Source organism: Hyperolius riggenbachi, chromosome 3 (assembly GCF_040937935.1).
Source record: "Hyperolius riggenbachi isolate aHypRig1 chromosome 3, aHypRig1.pri, whole genome shotgun sequence".
Lineage (NCBI taxonomy): Eukaryota > Metazoa > Chordata > Amphibia > Anura > Hyperoliidae > Hyperolius > Hyperolius riggenbachi.
Genome location: NC_090648.1, coordinates 64,864,210 through 64,885,335, shown reverse-complemented (window position 1 = coordinate 64,885,335; position 21,126 = coordinate 64,864,210). Strand labels below are relative to the sequence as shown.

General features: G+C 46.3%; 1 protein-coding gene across 3 annotated transcripts in view; it reads left to right on the top strand.

The window, feature by feature from the left end:
- TMEM205 (transmembrane protein 205) overlaps nt 1-21,126 on the top strand; it is a 73,535-nt gene that overhangs the window by 24,946 nt on the left and 27,463 nt on the right. The window contains exon 1 of one of the 3 annotated variants that reach the window (XM_068274243.1): nt 20,971-21,100. The exons of the other annotated variants lie outside the window; for them this stretch is intronic. Within the exon in view, the coding sequence (XP_068130344.1) occupies nt 21,090-21,100 (11 nt within the window). The 5' untranslated portion in view covers nt 20,971-21,089. Of the gene's footprint in view, nt 1-20,970; nt 21,101-21,126 lie in introns of those variants that run through there. 3 annotated transcript variants of the gene reach the window in all.

Below are 21,126 nucleotides of genomic sequence, written 5' to 3'. Positions count from 1 at the left end.
ACTGGTTCATCCCTATACAGTATAAATAGGCGCATTCACTTGTTGTGTTAGTCAAACCGTTGTGTCCATGAAGGCAGGCCGGCCTTAGGTTTCACAGCGCCCTGAGCATAACCAGATTTTGGTGCCGCCTTCCCCCATTCATCCTCATCGCGCGCACCCGCACACACACACCCATGTGCAAGATCTCCTTTAGTGTATAAAGGCAGACCCCCCTCCTTAGTATATATAAACAGATCCCCCTTTTAGTGTATATAGCTAGGCAGATAAATAGTGTATAGCATACAAGCAGATCCTCCTTTGGCGTATATAGGCACCCCCCCTCACTTCCCCAACCTGAATTATCGCAAATTCTTTCTGTTTTAGGAAAGCAAACTTTTGTTTTTCTTAACATCTTAGTAAGGGGGCTTTTAGGACCATTGTAGTCCCTTACACACCCCAATGAGTTCTGGGTCACCATGAGCTTGCTGGTTAGTCTGTGCCTCTCGGATTTACAAGCCCTACTCCATAGAGCCAAATTAATCCATGCCATGCACTGATGAGGATCAAACAATCCGAAACAGTCTGTATGCATGTTGGATTATTATGGCTCTGTACATATTAACAAGCTGACACATCATTGCATTCCAGCGGTTCTGGAGGTGTGTTTAGCTTCTAAGGGTACAATGGTTAATTTGCATATATTCAGCAGTGGTGCCTGGGAGACATCTCGAGCTCACTCCAACCTGAATTATCGCAAATTCTTTCTGTTTTAGGAAAGCAAACTTTTGTTTTACTTCCCCAACCGAGAGACAGTTGGGGGATCTTACTTTTCTGCTTGTAGCTGGGGACAGAAGATGGCCAGGAGTGACAAGCAGTTCTCTCTCTAATTAGTGCACAGCGCACACAGCGCTTGTGAGTGAGGAGCGGCGCTACTGGCACACACGGGTCACACAGACTCAGCAAGAGGCAGGTTCCTGGAGTCTTCGCCCCCATCAACCCCATCGGCACCACGGGGTGGAGCTACCACACGCAGCAGCCACAGACGGACCCAGGAGCCCGCAGTCAGCAGTTAGAAATGCGGCCAGGGAAAGTTGAATGCACATAACGTGTGCCCCCCCTGGAAGCACCCTGAGCGACATCAAAGACCGGCCATGCATGTAGGTAATAACTTATTGCTAATAAGGGATGAGCGAGACCAGTTTTACAAGATATGAAATTGTTCTGGGGTGAGAGGGTTAACTGACCTGTGTCACCTCCTTTCACCGATGCGCTCAATGGTGCTCTCCATCTTCTGACACTTTTACCAGGCGCTGCATGGTGCTCTCCATCTTCCCGACACTTTTACCAGGCGCTGCATGGTGCTCTCCATCTTCCCGACACTTTTACCAGGCGCTGCATGGTGCTCTCCATCTTCCTGACACTTTTACCAGGCGCTGCATGGTGCTCTCCATCTTCCCGACACTTCTGCCAGGCCCTGCATGGTGCTCTCCATCTTCCTGACACTTCTGCTAGGCGCTGCATGGTGCTCTCCATCTTCCTGACACTTCTGCTAGGCGCTGCATGGTGCTCTCCATCTTCCTGACACTTTTACCAGGTGCTGCATGGTGCTCTCCATCTTCCTGACACTTTTACCAGGCGCTGCATGGTGCTCTCCATCTTCCCGACACTTCTGCCAGGCGCAGCATGGTGCTCTCCATCTTCCTGACACTTCTGCTAGGCGCTGCATGGTGCTCTCCATCTTCCTGACACTTCTGCTAGGCGCTGCATGGTGCTCTCCATCTTCCTGACACTTTTACCAGGTGCTGCATGGTGCTCTCCATCTTCCTGACACTTCCACCAGGCGCTGCATGGTGCTCTCCATCTTTCTGACACTTCTGCCAGGCGCTGCATGGTGCTCTCCATCTTCCTGACACTTTTACCAGGTGCTGCATGGTGCTCTCCATCTTCCCAACACTTCCCCCAGTCGATGCATGGTGCTCTCCATCTTCCCGACACTTTTACCAGGCGCTGCATGGTGCTCTCCATCTTCCCAACACTTCCCCCAGTCGCTGCATGGTGCTCTCCATCTTCCCAACACTTTTACCAGGCGCTGCATGGTGCTCTCCATCTTCAAGACACTTCTGCCAGGCGCTGCATGGTGCTCTCCATCTTCCTGACACTTCTGCCAGGCGCTGCATGGTGCTCTCCATCTTCCTGACACTTCTGCCACGCGCTGCATGGTGCTCTCCATCTTCCTGACACTTCTGCCAGGCGCTGCATGGTGCTCTCCATCTTCCTGACACTTCTGCCACGCGCTGCATGGTGCTCTCCATCTTCCTGACACTTTTACCAGGTGCTGCATGGTGCTCTCCATCTTCCCAACACTTCCCCCAGTCGCTGCATGGTGCTCTCCATCTTCCCGACACTTTTACCAGGCGCTGCATGGTGCTCTCCATCTTCCCAACACTTCCCCCAGTCGCTGCATGGTGCTCTCCATCTTCCCGACACTTTTACCAGGCGCTGCATGGTGCTCTCCATCTTCCTGACACTTTTACCAGGCGCTGCATGGTGCTTTCCATCTTCCTGACACTTTTACCAGGCGCTGCATGGTGCTCTCCATCTTCCCGACACTTCTGCCAGGCGCTGCATGGTGCTCTCCATCTTCCTGACACTTCTGCCAGGCGCTGCATGGTGCTCTCCATCTCCCTGACACTTTTACCAGGCGCTGCATGCTGCTCTCCATCTTCCTGACACTTTTACCAGGCGCTGCATGGTGCTCTCCATCTTCTTGACACTTCTGCCAGGCGCTGCATGGTGCTCTCCATCTTCCTGACATTTTTACCAGGCGCTGCATGGTGCTCTCCATCTTCCCGACACTTCCGCCAGGCGCTGCATGATGCTCTCCATCTTCTCGACACTTCTGCCAGGCACTGCATGGTGCTCTCCATCTTTCCGACACTTCTGCCAGGTGCTGCATGGTGCTCTCCATCTTCCCGACACTTCCACCAGGCACTGCATGGTGCTCTCCATTAGGGCTGGACGGTTTTTCGGTTTAAAACAGAAACCGCGGTTGGTGTCAAGACGATCTACTGATCGTCAGTATCCTCGGTTTTTTTCATAGTGCCCGCCTGCTGCGTACAGCTACACCTACCGCTGCCGGCATTCCATCGCTATCCAGCGATTGGTAAAGTTGTGTGTGCCCGGCCGCTCGCTTGAGTGGATCTGCCCCCCGCTCATTACCACTAATACATATTCACTGCTTCTGGCCAATCCGCGCGCAGTGGTAGGCGGGCCAGAGAAGTGTGCGGGCACTACAGAAAAAAAACGAGGATACTGACGATCAGATCGTCTTGACACTAACCGTCCCACCCCCTGCCCGGCTCATAAGCAGAGTCCCGTACGCCCCATCAACCTGACAGTGACAGACACTGACCCCGCCCCCGCTAAAGCTTGTTTTTAAAACGAATCGTGAATAAATCGAAATCACAATTTCTGAGAGGAAAATCGCAATTTCGATTTTTACCCAAAATCGTGCAGCCCTACTCTCCATCTTCCTGACACTTCCACCAGGCGGAAATGTCAAGAAGATGGAGAGCAGCGGCAAAAGGCGGTGACACGGGTGAGTTAACCATCTCCGCTGCGGCACTGGCTCCCATACACCTCAGAGCAGTTTCATATTTCATGAAACTGGACTCGCTTATCCTTACAGGTAATGTGTTAAAGCAGACCCATACTAACGTGGTAATCCCCGAAGGCCTGTTTTTGGCGGGGCCGCACCGCACCCCTGCCACCTATACTCAGTCTGTATAGGTGGCAGGGGTGCCTTAAAGTGGCCTGATGAGAAAATGTGTAGTAATCAAAAGTAGTCCGTGAAAACTGCTTGTCGGGTTGATCAGTAGTTATTATATGTAGATAGCACCAGCACATCCATGAACTGCACAGCAGTTTTAACAATTCCTGCCAAAGTTCGCGCAAAGTTCAGCGCTGCACGATGCACGCAAAACGTTGCACCGGGAGCGCCTAAAAACGTTGCACTATGCGCCGTTACGAGCGCACCAGGTGCGACGTTTTAGGCGCACCTGGTGCGTCGTTTCGCTTGCAGCGCTTAAACTTTGCGCGCAAAAATTTGCACGTCTTAAATGGGTTTAGGCGTGCTAAGGGGCTTTTAGGCGTTCAAACTAAGTTAGCACCCTTTTGTGAATCAAGCCCAAAGAGTGTTACAGAAAAAAAAAATTCAGTTGGTTGCATTCTTACCTTTTAGATGGGTGGTCCCCATTCACTTATGTTGGAATGGCCCACACCACACATGTATGACCCAAGCTAAGAGCAATGTTGCACGACATAATTACGATCATATTCACAAACGGGCTGCAATCTGATCACAGTTTAAAAGTATTTACAAACTCAATGTTCGGTGTGTTTCTGTGCAATTTTTGCATGCTTGCAGTTAGCCACGGTGCAATTGCATTAGCCATTTCCTGAAGATAAAAGGGGGAGGGAGGTGTCGTAATACTATAAAAACGGCTGTTTCCAACTGCCAAACAAGCAGTATAGCCTCCTATGCTTAGAACTCTCAATAACGAACATTCCGTACAGATTACCTGGCAGAACTAAAGATGCCTCTATCAGTGATGGATTTCAGTATGAAAATCAGAGAGAGGAAAGATTTTACAATGGGAAAACTCTGGCTAAATACGGTAATCTATAAATGAATATTGTAAGAAAAAAAAAAAAAAAGCAATTTTATTCATTGTTATTTTCACTACAGTTCCTCTTAGGTATATAACTTTTTGTATCTGAGCGGTTGAATAAACAAAAAGGCTCTTACTTTAAACATACTGTCACATGTAGCTAATAACTTATTCCCTTGTCTCTGTACCTGATTGCTTGTTTGACATAAACACAGGGAAAGTTTGTGATGTACTTGCTTTAGTAAATAACCTGCAAATTAACTCTGCAGTTATTAGCAGTGCACAAAGTTTTGGGCTTAAATTGTCTGTTCTTTTTGCAATAAATGTATTAATATGACCTGCACAGCAGTGCAGGTTTACTGGAGACAAAGCTGTCCAGACTCCTCCCCATATCCGATCATCCCTCACATGAGGTAGTCAGGAAAGGGACCATTCTCTCCTTGTTAGCATAGTTCACCCATCTCTACCCTCATCTGGTGAAAGATAAACTGTCTGCAGCCATTGGCCAATACTACAGTCACAGCACAATTCTCCGCCCCAAATTTATTTCTGCTGAGGTGAACTCTTTTGACCAAGCCTTGAGCGTTGCATTTCTGTGACAGCACCACCTAGTGGTTGAATAGTGGATTTCTAGTTCTACCTCATCACAGATGGCGCTGAGGTTTTATGGTCAATAGTTTCAGTAGTCATTGCAGTTTTTCTTTTTCTTCCAGGCTGAGGTATTGTGTCTATGGCCAGCGTTACAGTTCACCTCATGAAATAACACACCTACAACCAACCCTCTAGCATAGTAGGTTGAAGGGCGCAGTGTAATAGGCGCACTTTGCTCTGCTATGTGGAAAGACGCCTGTTCTAACAGAGTGTAATGCTGCTTTAAACTTTATTAACCTCTATAAAGTGTCACAGAATAGCTAAACAGGATCATGAGAACCCAGTGGAATGAGGCCAAAGCATTTTGCTTTTTAAACATGAAAGCATAAGGGCTCTTTCACATCAGAGCTTGCGTTGGAGAACACTCAAAGCATACGTTTTGCTGTATGCGTTTTAATGCGCGTTGCACTGCAGTGAGTGTGCATTTTTAATCAGTTTTCAATGCGTTACAGCACATAGAAAAACATAAGTAATTTTTTTTTCTTTTAGTTTTCAACTTTCTACATTGTTCCTCTGTTGCATTCTGGGACTGATTGCCTGCATTAACGGATTAAAAACGCGCATAGTGTGCGTTTTACATTGACTAACATTGTAACGCATAAACCTAGTGTCGGCCGAAAAACTGCGGCTGGGTGCAGTGTAACGCAACGCACAAAAAGGCTGCGTTATATGTGAAAGCTAAAATGAAAGTCTATGGACTTTCATTTCACCTTGGGTAACGCAAACTTTACCCTTTGCGTTGAAACGCAGAAAATCTGCCCTAATGTGAAAGAGCCCTAAAGGAATGTTTGAAAAGAATTCATGCAGTTGTAGACCATACCTAACACATATACAACATATGCTTGCGATGATGATGATGTTACCCACAGAAGGAGTTACTTCCCCAGCACTGTCTTTAACCACTTGACCACTGAGGGGTTTTACCCCTTGAACACTGGAGCAATTTTCACCTTTCATCGCTCCTTCCATTCATTCGTCTATAACGTTATTATTATCGCAATTAAATTAACTATATCTTGTTTTTTTCGCCACCATTTAGGCTTTCTTTAGGTGGGACATTATGCCAAGAATTATTTTATTCTAACTGTGTTTTAATGGGAAAATAGGAAAAAATGTGGGGAAAAAAATCATTATTTTTTAGTTTCCGGCCATTATAGTTTTTAAATAATGCATGCTACTGTAATTAAAACCCATGAAATGTATTTGCCCATTTGTCCCGGTTATAAAACCGTTTAAATTATGTCCCTATCACAATGTTTGGCGCCAATATTTTATTTGGAAATAAAGGTGCATTTTTTTCAGTTTTGCATCCATCCCTAATTACAAGCCCATAGTTTATAAAGTAACAGTGTTATACCCTCTTGACATAAATATTTAAAAAGTTCAGTCCCTAAGGTAACTATTTATAGTTTTTTTTTAATTGTAATTTTTCTTTTTTTTTTAATTACAAAAAAAAAAAAAAATTGGTGAGTGTGGGAGGTAATGAGTTAATTTATTGTGTAAAACGAATGTATGTGTATATGAAAAATGCTTTAGGGTGTAGTTTTACTACTTGGCCACAAGATGGCCACAGTGATTTTTTGTTCATGCGACCTGTAAGCGTCCGGAAGTACGCTTGCAGGATGCACAATGAGGCTGGGAAAATCACAATGATCGCGCTGCTTCTCATAGAAGCAGCCGATCATTGCAGGGGCTTAGATCAATGAACGGGAACGTTTTTTCCCGTTCATTGATCTCCGTGCGAGCGGGCGGCGGCGCGCACGAGCGGCAGGAGCGCGCGCGCGAGTGAGCGGGAGCGCGGACAGCGGCGGTAGCGTGGGAGGTGTGGATATCTCCGTCCCTGGGGGTGAAAGGATGGAAAAAGGGACGGAGATATCCACACAAGTGGCGGTAAAGTGGTTAAAGGACAACCGAGATGACATGTGACATGATGAGACAGACATGTGTATGCACAGTGCCAAGCACACAAATAATTAGGCTGTGTGTTTTTTTTTTCTCTGCCTGAAAGAGTTAAAATCAGGTATGCAAGTGACAGTTTCTGTCTGGGTTGGACTGGGTCAGACTATAGCATAACCCGCATTGATAAGTAATTACAGCCATAAAATACTTTCCTGTCTGTAAATGGCTTCCTGGAGCAGGAAAGAGATAACAAGGGTCAATAATTCATAGATATGAGCTCTGGCATACTTCACTGAAGGTGTCATTGAGCAGAGACAATAAAACAGTAAACACTTAAAAACCAAATTCAAATATAAAATAAAACCGTGAGATATCTAAGGGCCCGTTTCCACTAGTGCGGTGCGGAATCGCTACGTATCACCGCTGACAAAATCGCATGCGGATGCGATTCCGCATGCGTTTTTTGCCGCGATTTCGCATAGGCAGGGTATATGCGATTTTAACCATGTCACTGCCTGTGTCAATTTACATTACTTTCAATGCGAAATCGCGGGAAAAAACGCATGCAAAAAAACGCATGCGATTTCCCTATTAAATACATTGCCTGCGATTCGCCTGCATTCCACACGCAGGCGAATTCTGCAGGGTCTACCGTGCAGAAAAATCCTGCACATAAAAACGCAAATGAAAACTGACAAGTGGAAACAGTCCCATCCACTTGTATTGCTTATGCGAATCCGCATGCGTTGACTGCATGCGGATTCGCGCTAGTGGAAACGGGCCCTAAAAAGTCATTTTTAGGAGAAGGAGGATAGATACAATTGTTTTACTCATCCGTTTATTTTCACCTCAGATGTCCTTTAACCTCCCTGCCGGTTATCCCGAGCTCAGCTCGGGGTAACCTGCCGCGGAGGATTCCTCAGGCCCTGCTGGGCCGATTTGCATAATTTTTTTTTTGTTACAAAGTGCTAGCTGCGTGTAACTTACGATCGCCGCCGCTCCGCGCCGATTCGCCGCCACCCGCCGCATCAGAGGGTGCCCCCCCCCCCCCCCCCGAGACCCGTGCTCTGCCTGGCCAATCAGTGCCAGGCAGCGTCGAGGGGTGGTTCGGGACTCCCTCTGACGTCACGACGTCGATGACGTCGGTGACGTCATCGCGCCCGTCGCCATGGCGACGGGGGAAGCCCTCCTGGAAATCCCGTTCAGAACGGGATTTCCGGATGGGTAAATGCGCCGGCGGCGATTGGCGCATTCGGAAGGGACGCCGCAGGGAGGGGGGAAGCATGTAGCTAGCGCTAGGCTAGCTACATGCTACAAAAAAAAAAAAAAAAAAAGCCAAAAAACACCCTCCCTGCCGTGCGCAGCAATTTTTTTATAACGGCAGGGAGGTTAATAAAGGAGTATATGCATCATAATAATGTTGAGAAACACTGATATAGTGGAATTTCGTTTTCTTTCAGAGGTGCTGGTGGCATTACAAAGTTTTGTAAGGTATTTCCTTTGCTTTCAGTGGTGCGGGTGGTAATACAGGGTTTTGTGAGGTTAAAGAGAATCTGTATTGTTAAAATCGCTCAAAAGTAAACATACCAGTGCGTCATCTCCTATTACCCTCTGATTTCGCCGCTCCTCGCCGCATTAAAAGTGGTTAAAAACAGTTTTAAAAAGTTTGTTTATAAACAAACAAAATGGCCACCAAAACAAGAAGTAGGTTGAAGTACAGCATGTCCACACATAGAAAATACATCCATACACAAGCAGGCTGTATACAGCATTCCTTTTGAATCTCAAGAGATCATTTGTGTGTTTCTTTCCCCCTGCATCTCTCATGCACTGAAGTTTCAGGCTGCTCTTTTCTTCCTGCAAACAGCTTTGCCCTTGTCTGTAATTCTTCAGTATGTGAAAGCCCAGCCAGCTCAGAGGACGATTTATCCAGCTTGTAAAAGATAAGAGAGAAGAGAGAAGCTGCCCTAATCTAAATAACACACAGGCAGTGTGCATAGAGGGGCCTGGAAGGGGGAGTTCATAGCAGAACCACAACACTGAAGAACTTGGCAGCCTTCCAGACACAGGCCAACAAGTCTGACAGGGGAAAGATACATTGATTTATTACAGAGACAGTGATAGTATAAAGTGCTGCAGTAAGCCAGAACACATTAGAATAGCTTTTTGAACTTGTAGGATGATAAAAAACAGGATGCAATTTTTGTTACGGAGTCTCTTTAAGTTTCATCCAAGTTGTATGAGTAGGAGCACATGATTCCTCCATGTTCCACACCTTCTGCAATACAATACAAAGGAGAAATCAGCCCTAGTTGCATTAAAAAATTTATTTTTGCTAAGACAGTTTTTAAAACCATATCTTCTTTTTACAGCATACCTGAAATGAGAATAAAACAAAAAAATTATATACCATATATACTTGTGTATAAGCCGACTCAAATATAATCCAACCCCCAGCTTTTACCTTAAAAAAGTGGAAAAAAGATTGACTCAAGTATAAGCCTGGAGTAGAAAATGCAGCAGCTACTGGTGAGTTTCAATAGTCAAAATAAATGACTGACAGTTAAGGTTCGTATACACGTCCGATAAAGATCGTTCGTTACGAACGATTCGTGACGTTTACACGATATTCAAATTAGACTGAAAAGATCGTTCGTAATGAACGATTGTGTACACACGTGAACGATATAAGTATAAAGTACTGAACGACGAACGATAAAAAAATGCGTGCGCAAACGGAAGTGACGTTATGACAGGCAATAAGAACATGCGTTATCGGACGATCTTTGTACACACTGCAACGATTGAACGATTATCTTTCGAAAAAATCCGCCGGGTTGGATCGGTCCGATTGAACGATAACGATCGTTATCGTTCACAAAAACGATCGTTCACACTTTTTGAACGCACGATTATCGTTCCGATTGTCGTTATCGTTCGTTTTTGAACGATCGTTATCGTACGTGTGTACTCAGCTTTACATAGGAGCTCTGACTCACTGACAGAGCGAGGAAGAGTGGCGTGAGGGAGCACAGGAAGAGCAGAGACACCGCGGGAGAAGTAGAGCACATGCCAAGGCCCGGGCAGCAGCCAACAATGTCGCTAGGCCTCTCCTCACTACACGCCGCAGGCATACACTCCATCACCATAGCAACTATACATGCTGCTCTGCTCTGAGGACAGGACGGCGGCACACAGCTCACAGATCTGCATGTGCAATAGCCGTCACTGCTCAGCTTGGCTGTGCCTATGGGGGGTGCACTTAGGGGATTTGCAGTTAGTGAGTCGAGTATAAACAGAGACATTTGGGCCACTTTTTGGTTCCTAAAAACTTGGCTTATACTCGAGTATATACAGGCTACAGCTTACCTCAGTAGTGGGAAGCCTCTGGATAGTCCAGAGGCTTCCTGACCCTCTTGCAGCCCCCGTTCTAGCACTGGGTCCCTTGTTGGATACGCTTTTTGTGGCAGCGCATCCATACTGTGCATACCCAAAAGAACAAAGCCACTCGAGCGTGGCTTTTTTCTTCTGCGCATGAGTGCTTTGTTCTACTGGGTATACATGGCCCTTAGTTGTGCATGGCCAGTACGCATTGAATTGTTCGCGGTGGGAGCTCAGCCTCAAGAAGAGGGTCCAGTGGAGGAACCATGGGGTCAAAGAGGTCTTTTCCTTCACACCTGGAAAACCACTGGACCATCCAAAGGCTTCTCACTACTGAGGTAAGTAGTCAGTAGTAGTACTCCCCTTCCCCCTTGCACGTTTGCTTTTAAGTGTAGTAGTGAAAATAAATTGCCATGCGTACTCTTTATGTTATCGTGGTATTATTTTGAACTATTATAGTGCCTTTTTTTTTTTTTTAATTATTATGTTAGTGATTTGAAGTGAGCCTGATCTGTAGGGTGTGGGCATAGTGAGGAAGGTGCGACCACTGTAATTATAAGCTAGTATCAGCTATAGTCTCACATGTGTGCAAAATGCTCCAAAGGAACTTACGTGAGAGAAACTGGACAAACTCTGTGTAAACGGATGAACAGACCCTGGTTCACCATTAACAATTCTGCTGATCTCCCAGTCACTACACATTTTTTCGGTCCCATGGACACCGCTAAAGGGGCCCATACACCTAACGATTTTCCCGCCGAAATACGGCCGTTTCGATCACAGTGATCGAAACGGCCGTGAAATCGTCGCGCACACCACTGACAGAACAATCAATTTCCGTCCGAAATCCATCGTTCCCGTCGATCCATCCGTGCGGAAGATTTTTCTCGATCGCCCGCGGGTCGGGAGTGCTTCGATAGCGACGTTCGTATGCCCGACTACCGACGCAATACAGCGGAGATACATCACCTGCTCCGCCGACGCGAGTCCCCGCTGTCACCTCCCGGCTCTCGGCTGGCATCTTTTTCGCATCACGGCATCCGGCATAACTTCCTGTGTCACTGCAGTGACAGCGAAAGTACAAATAGAGGGTGCTCTATTTGAACTTCCGCTGTCACTGGAGTGACAGAAAGTTATACGCGGATGCCGGATGTGTGATGCGGAAGTCGATGGGAGAAGATGCCACCCGGGAGCCGATGCGGAGAAGATGCCGGGACCAGCGGAGAAGACAGCGGTGGACCAGGGGACTCGCGCCGGCCGAAACAGGTAATGTATGCGGGGGGCGGCGGCAGCTCCACAGATGGTGATCGGTTTCAGGCTGAAATCGTTTGCAGTAAAGGTGGCCATAAGATCCCTCTCTGATCAGATTCGATCATAGAGGAATCTATCTTTTGGTCGAATCTGATGGCAAATCGACCAGTGTATGGCCACCTTTAAGGGCTTGTTTCCACTGTAGCGGTGCGGAATCGCCTGGATTCCACCGCTGAAGAAATCGCATGCGGCTGCGTTTCCGCATGCAGATTTCCCCGCGATTTCGCATGCGATTTCGCATCGCAAGGAGCCATGCGAATTTAACCATGTCACTGCCTGTGTTAAGTTCCATTGGCTTTCATGCGAAATCGCATGCGAAATCGCGGGGAAATCCGCATGACAAAGCCGCATGCAATTTCCCTATTGAATACATTAGCGGCGATTCGCCCGCATTCCTGCCGCACGCGAATCTGCACGACCCTGTCGTGCAGATTTTCCCCGCACCGAAAAACGCCGCCGCCGCCGCACACGTGGAAACAGCCCCATCCACTAACATTAAGTATGCGAATCCGCATGCAGTGCCCGCATGCGGATTCGCTATAGTGGAAACGAGCCCTCAAGGAAACCAGAGATGAACGCTTTGGCACAAAATAAACATATCTCCCAATAGATTTTCCAAAATAAATACTATATCTGGTATTTTTGCTGCTCTGGTGTGCCTTTTTTTTTTTTTTTTTACTAAAACTCCATGCAAAACACAGTTCATCAGAAAAGCGTATTATTTAGTGGCCTTTGTGCAAAATTAAATCACCATTTCTAAAAACCTCTTATGACTAACAAATATAGATTAAAAAAAATGTTTTTCAATAAACCCTTATATTAGCAGCTCCTCCCATCTCATCACAGCTCTCTGTGATGCTGCAAGTATACAGAAAGGGGAAAGCAGAGCCAGAAGGGGGCAGGCTTGGGCTTGAAAAGACATCAGAGAAGACAGACTCAGCTATAATGATTCCTGAGCAAAGCCAGACTGAATGCTCAGTCTGGGATTTTATCATATTGGATACTGACACTAGAGGTGCATAACCATTGGACACTGACACTAGAGGTGCATAACCATTGGACACTGACACTAGAGGTGTATAACCATTTGTCACTGAGCTAGAGGTGTATAACCATTAAACACTGACACTAGAGGTGTATAACCATTAACCACTTCCCGACCGCCCACTACACAGGGGCGGCGGGGAAGTGGAGCCCTGCAGGACGGCCTCACCCACAGAGGCGGCGGTCCATTTAAGGGCATGGGCGGAGCGATCGCGTCATCCGTGACGCGATCCTCCGCCGGCGCCTGTCACCGCTCGCTCGCCGCAACATCCCGCCGGCTATACGGAAGCGCCGGCGGGATGTTAACCCCGCGATCGCCGCATACAAAGTGTATAATACACTTTGTAATGTTTACAAAGTGTATTATACAGGCTGCCTCCTGCCCTGGTGGTCCCAGTGTCCGAGGGACCACCAGGGCAGGCTGCAGCCACCCTAGTCTGCACCCAAGCACACTGATTTCTCCCCCCCCTGCCCCAGATCGCCCACAGCACCCATCAGACCCCCCCCCTGCCCACCCCCCAGACCCCTGTTTGCACCCAATCACCCCCCTAATCACCCATCAATCACTCCCTGTCACTATCTGTCAACGCTATTTTTTTTTATCCCCCCCCCCTGCTCCCTGCCCCCTCCTGATCACCCCCCACCCCTCAGATTCTCCCCAGACCCCCCCCCCAGACCACCCCCCCCTGTTTACTGTATGCATCTATCCCCCTGATCACCTGTCAATCACCTGTCAATCACCTGTCAATCACCCGTCAATCACCCGTCAATCACCCATCAATCACCCATCAATCACCCCCTGTCACTGCCACCCATCAATCAGCCCCTAACCTGCCCCTTGCGGGCAATCTGATCACCCCCCCACACCAATAGATCGCCCACAGATCCGACATCAGATCACCTCCCAAATCCATTGTTTACATCTATTCTCTCCTCTAAACACCCACTAATTACCCATCAATCACCCATCAATCACCCCCTATCACCACTTGTCACTTTTACCTATCAGATCAGACCCTAATCTGCCCCTTGCGGGCACCCAATCACCCGCCCACACGCTCAGATTGCCCTCTGACCCCCCCTTATCAATTCACCAGTGCATTAATTACATCTGTTCTTCCCTGTAATAACCCACTGATCACCTGTCAATTACCTGCCAATCACCTATCACCCATCAATCACCCCCTGTCACTGCCACCCATCAATCAGCCCCTAACCTGCCCCTTGCGGGCAATCTGATCACCCACCCACACCATTAGATCGCCCGCAAACCCGCCGTCAGATTACCTCCCAAATGTATCGTTTACATCTTTTATCTTCTCTAAACACCCACTAATTACCCATCAATCACCCCCTATCACCACCTGTCACTGTTACCTATCAGATCAGACCCTAATCTGCCCCTTGCGGGCACCCAATCACCCGCCCACACGCTCAGATTGCCCTCTGACCCCCCCTTATCAATTCACCAGTGCATTAATTACATCTGTTCTTCCCTGTAATAACCCACTGATCACCTGTCAATCACCTGCCAATCACCTATCACCCATCAATCACCCCCTGTCACCCCCTGTCACTGCCACCCATCAATCAGCCCCTAACCTGCCCCTTGCGGGCAATCTGATCACCCACCCACACCATTAGATCGCCCGCAAACCCGCCGTCAGATTACCTCCCAAATGTATCGTTTACATCTGTTATCTTCTCTAAACACCCACTAATTACCCATCAATCACCCCCTATCACCACCTGTCACTGTTACCTATCAGATCAGACCCTAATCTGCCCCTTGCGGGCACCCAATCACCCGCCCACACGCTCAGATTGCCCTCAGACCCCCCCCCCCCTTATCAATTCGCCAGTGCATTAATTACATCTGTCCTTCCCTGTAATAACCCACTGATCACCTGTCAATCACCTGCCAATCACCTATCACCCATCAATCACCCCCTGTCACTGCCACCCAACAATCAGCCCCTAACCTGCCCCTTGCGGGCAATCTGATCACCCACCCACACCAATAGATCGCCCGCAGATCCGACATCAGATCACCACCCAAGCGCAGTGTTTCCATCTATTCTCTCCTCTAAACACCCACTAATTACCCATCAATCACCCATCAATCACTCCCTATCACCACCTGTCACTGTTACCTATCAGATCAGACCCTAATCTGCCCCTTGCGGGCACCCAATCGACCGCCTACACGCTCAGATTGCCCTCAGACCCCCCCTTATCAATTCGCCAGTGCAATATTTACATCTGTTCTCCCCTGTAATAACCCACTGATTACCTGTCAATCACCTATCAATCACCCATCAATCACCCCCTGTCACTGCCACCCATCAATCACCCCCTGTCACTGCCACCCATCAATCACCCGCTGTCACTGCCACCCATCAATCAGCCCCTAACCTGCCCCTTGCGGGCAAACTGATCACCCACCCACACCAATAGATCGCCCGCAGATCCGACATCAGATCACCACCCAAGCGCAGTGTTTCCATCTATTCTCTACCCTAAACACCCACTAATTACCCATCAATCACCCCCTGTCACTGCTACCTATCAGATTAGACCCCTATCTGCCCCTAGGGCACTCAATCACCCGCCCACACCCTCAGAATGCCCTCAGACCCCAGCCCTGATCACCTCGCCAGTGCATTGCTTGCATCCATTCCCCCCTCTAATCACACCTTGAGACACCCATCAATCACCTCCTGTCACCCCCTAGCACACCTACCCATCAGATCAGGCCCCAATTTGCCCCGTGTGGGCTCCTGATCACTCGGCCAAACCCTCAGACCCCCTTCCGATCACCTCCCCAGTGCATGGATTGCATCTATTTTCCCCTCTAACCACCCCCTGAGACACCCATCAATCACCTCCTGTCACCCCCCTAGCACTCCTATCCATCAGATCAGGCCCAATACAACCTGTCATCTAAAAGGCCACCCTGCTTATGACCGGTTCCACAAAATTCGCCCCCTCATAGACCACCTGTCATCAAAATTTGCAGATGCTTATACCCCTGAACAGTCATTTTGAGACATTTGGTTTCCAGACTACTCACGGTTTTGGGCCTGTAAAATGCCAGGGCGGTATAGGAACCCCACAAGTGACCCCATTTTAGAAAAAAAAGACACCCCAAGGTATTATGTTAGGTGTATGACGAGTTCATAGAAGATTTAATTTTTTGTCAAAAGTTAGCGGAAATTAATTTTTATTGGTTTTTTTTCACAAAGTGTCATTTTTCACTAACTTGTGACAAAAAATAAAATCTTCTATGAACTCGCCATACACCTAACGGAATACCTTGGGGTGTCTTCTTTCTAAAATGGGGTCACTTGTGGGGTTCCTATACTGCCCTGGCATTTTAGGGGCCCTAAACCGCGAAGAGTAGTCTAGAAAACAAATGCTTCAAAATGACCTGTGAATAGGACGTTGGGCCCCTTAGCGCACCTAGGCTGCAAAAAAGTGTCACACATGTGGTACCGCCGTACTCAGGAAAAGTAGTATAATGTGTTTTGGGGTGTATTTTTACACATACCCATGCTGGGTGGGAGAAATTTCTATGTAAATGGACAATTGTGTGTAAAAAAATCAAACAATTGTCATTTACAGAGATATTTCTCCCACTTAGCATGGGTATGTGTAAAAATACACCCCAAAACGCATTATACTACTTCTCCTGAGTACAGCGGTACCACATGTGTGGCACTTTTTTACACCCTAAGTACGCTAAGGGGCCCAAAGTCCAATGAGTACCTTTAGGATTTCACAGGTCATTTTGCGACATTTGGTTTCAAGACTACTCCTCACGGTTTAGGGCCCCTAAAATGCCAGGGCAGTATAGGAACCCCACAAATGACCCCATTCTAGAAAGAAGACACCCAAAGGTATTCCGTACGGAGTATGGTGAGTTCATAGAAGATTTTATTTTTTGTCACAAGTTAGCGGAAAATGACACTTTGTGAAAAAAAACTATTAAAATCAATTTCCGCTAACTTGTGACAAAAAAATAAAAACTTCTATGAACTCACCATACTCCTAACGGAATACCTTGGGGTGTCTTCTTTCTAAAATGGGGTCATTAGTGGGGTTCCTATACTGCCCTGGCATTTTAGGGGCCCTAAACCGTGAGGAGTAGTCTTGAAACAAAAATGACCTGTGAAATCCTAAAGGTACTCATTGGACTTTGGGCCCCTTAGTGCAGTTAGGGTGCAAAAAAGTGCCACACATGTGGTATCGCCGTACTCGGGAGAAGTAGTACAATGTGTTTTGGGGTGTATTTTTACACATACCCATGCTGGGTGGGAGAAATACCTCTGTAAATGACAATCTTTTGATTTTTTTACACACAATTGTCCATTTACAGAGGTATTTCTCCCACCCAGCATGGGTATGTGTAAAAATACACCCCAAAACACATTGTACTACTTCTCCCGAGTATGGCGATACCACATGTGTGGCACTTTTTTGCACCCTAACTGCGCTAAAGGGCCCAAAGTCCAATGAGTACCTTTAGGATTTCACAGGTCATTTTGAGAAATTTCGTTTCAAGACTACTCCTCACGGTTTAGGGCCCCTAAAATGCCAGGGCAGTATAGGAACCCCACAAATGACCCCATTTTAGAAAGAAGACACCCCAAGGTATTCCGTTAGGAGTATGGTGAGTTCATAGAAGATTTTATTTTTTGTCAAAAGTTAGCGGAAATTGATTTTAATTGTGTTTTTTCACAAAGTGTCATTTTCCGCTAACTTGTGACAAAAAATAAAATCTTCTATGAACTCGCCATACTACTAACGGAATACCTTGGGGTGTCTTCTTTCTAAAATGGGGTCATTTGTGGGGTTCCTATACTGCCCTGGCATTTTAGGGGCCCTAAACCGTGAGGAGTAGTCTTGAAACGAAATTTCTCAAAATGACCTGTGAAATCCTAAAGGTACTCATTGGACTTTGGGCCCTTTAGCGCAGTTAGGGTGCAAAAAAGTGCCACACATGTGGTATCGCCGTACTCAGGAGAAGTAGTATAATGTGTTTTGTGGTGTATTTTTACACATACCCATGCTGAGTGGGAGAAATATCTCTGTAAATGGACAATTGTGTGTAAAAAAAATTAACAAATTGTCATTTACAGAGATATTTCTCCCACCCAGCATGGGTATGTGTAAAAATACACCCCAAAACACATTATACTACTTCTCCTGAGTACGGCAATACCACATGTGTGGCACTTTTTTGCAGCCTAACTGCGCTAAGGGGTCCAAAGTCCAATGAGCACCTTTAGGCTTTACAGGGGTGCTTACAATTTAGCACCCCCCAAAATGTCAGGACAGTAAACACACCCCACAAATGATCCCATTTTGGAAAGTAGACCCTTCAAGGTATTCAGAGAGGGGCATGGTGAGTCCGTGGCAGATTTCATTTTTTTTTGTCGCAATTTAGAAGAAATGGAAACTTTTTTTTTTTTTTTTTTTCTCACAAAGTGTCATTTTCCGCTTACTTGTGACAAAAAATAATATCTTCTATGAACTCACTATGCCTCTCAGTGAATACTTTGGGATGTCTTCTTTCCAAAATGGGGTCATTTGGGGGGTATTTATACTATCCTGGAATTCTAGCCCCTCATGAAACATGACAGGGGGTCAGAAAAGTCAGAGATGCTTGAAAATGGGAAAATTCACTTTTGGCACCATAGTTTGTAAACGCTATAACTTTTACCCAAACCAATAAATATACACTGAATGGGGTTTTTTTTTATCAAAAACATGTTTGTCCACATTTTTCGCGCTGCATGTATACAGAAATTTTACTTTATTTGAAAAATGTCAGCACAGAAAGTTAAAAAAATCATTTTTTTGCCAAAATTCATGTCTTTTTTGATGAATATAATAAAAAGTAAAAATCGCAGGAGCAATCAAATAGCATCAAAAGAAAGCTTTATTAGTGACAAGAAAAGGAGCCAAAATTCATTTAGGTGGTAGGTTGTATGAGCGAGCAATAAACCGTGAAAGCTGCAGTGGTCTGAATGGAAAAAAAGTGGCCGGTCCTTAAGGGGTAGAAAGCCCTAGGTCCTCAAGTGGTTAAACACTGACACTAGAGGTGTATAACCATTAAATACTGACACTAGAGGAATATAACCATTTGTCACTGAGCTAGAGGTGCATAACCATTTGTCACTGAGCTAGAGGTGCATAACCATTTGTCACTGAGCTAGAGGTGTATAAGCATTTGTCACTGAGCTAGAGGTGCATAACCATTTATCACTGACACGAGAGGTGTATAACCATTAAACACTGACACTAGAGGAATATAACCATTGGACACTGACACGAGAGGTGTATAACCATTAAACACTGACACTAGAGGAATATAACCATTGGACACTGACACTAGAGGTGTATAACCATTGGACACTGACACTAGAGGTGTATAACCATTGGACACTGACACTAGAGGTGTATAACCATTGGACACTGACACTAGAGGTGCATAACCATTGGACACTGACACTAGAGGAATATAACCATTGGACACTGACACTAGAGGTGCATAACCATTGGACACTGACACTAGAGGTGCATAACCATTAAACACTGACACTAGAGGTGTATAACCATTGGACACTGACACGAGAGGTGTATAACCATTAAACACTGACACTAGAGGAATATAACCATTGGACACTGACACTAGAGGTGTATAACCATTGGACACTGACACTAGAGGTGTATAACCATTGGACACTGACACTAGAGGTGCATAACCATTGGACACTGACACTAGACGAATATAACTATTGGACACTGACACTAGAGGTGCATAACCATTGGACACTGACACTAGAGGTGCATAACCATTAAACACTGACACTAGAGGTGTATAACCATTGGACACTGACACGAGAGGTGTATAACCATTAAACACTGACACTAGAGGCATATAACCATTAAACACTGACACTAGAGGTGCATAACCATTAAACACTGACACTAGAGGTGTATAACCATTGGACACTGACACTAGAGGCATATAACCATTAAACACTAACACTAGAGGTGCATAACCATTAAACACTAACACTAGAGGTGCATAACCATTAAACACTGACACTAGAGGTGCATAACCATTAAACACTGACACTAGAGGTATATAACCATTGGACACTGACACTAGAGGTGTATAACCATTGGACACTGACATGAGAGGTGTATAACCATTAAACACTGACACTAGAGGCATATAACCATTAAACACTGACACTAGAGGTTTATAACCATTGGACACTGACACTAGAGGCATATAACCATTAAACACTAACACTAGAGGTGCATACCCATTAAACACTAACACTAGAGGTGCATAACCATTAAACACTGACACTAGAGGTGCATAACCATTAAACACTGACACTAGAGGTGCATAACCATTAAACACTGACACTAGAGGTGCATAACCATTAAACACTGACACTAGAGGTGTATAACCATTTGTCACTGAGCTAGAGGTGCATAACCATTTGTCACTGAGCTAGAGGTGCATAACCATTTGTCACTGAGCTAGAGGTGCATAACCATTTGTCACTGACACGAGAGGTGTATAACCATTAAACACTGACACTAGAGGAATATAACCATTGGACACTGACACTAGAGGTGTATAACCATTTGTCACTGACACGAGAGGTGCATAACCATTAAACACTGACACTAGAGGTGTATAACCATTGGACACTGACACTAGAGGTGTATAACCATTGGACACTGACTCTACAGTCAGGCGGTAAAATTGGTCTGTGATTGGCCAATATTGAAGGTGTGTACCAGACTTGCCTCTGGAGGAGCAGCATAACGGTGCTTTGACACATAAGGTGCAGAACAGCATCTAATGAGAATAATTTGCTGTAATTATTCCTGTATTTTGAAATCACATACCTTATGTGTGGAATAATCCAGGTAATGTGGGCGTCACAGTACATGGGCTGGGCTTGTTAAAGCCTTTATGTGTATTTGGTAACTGCTCCCTCCTTATCTGTGGGCCAGTCCTCCATCTGGGGAGATGACTCAGCAGCTCCTGGCTGTCTGTGATCTCATAACACCATATCCAGACACTGGGCAGGGGGCTGCCTGGAGCTTCACTCTCCATCTACAATGCCACAAGGGTAATAAGGCACCCAGGAGCTAGGTT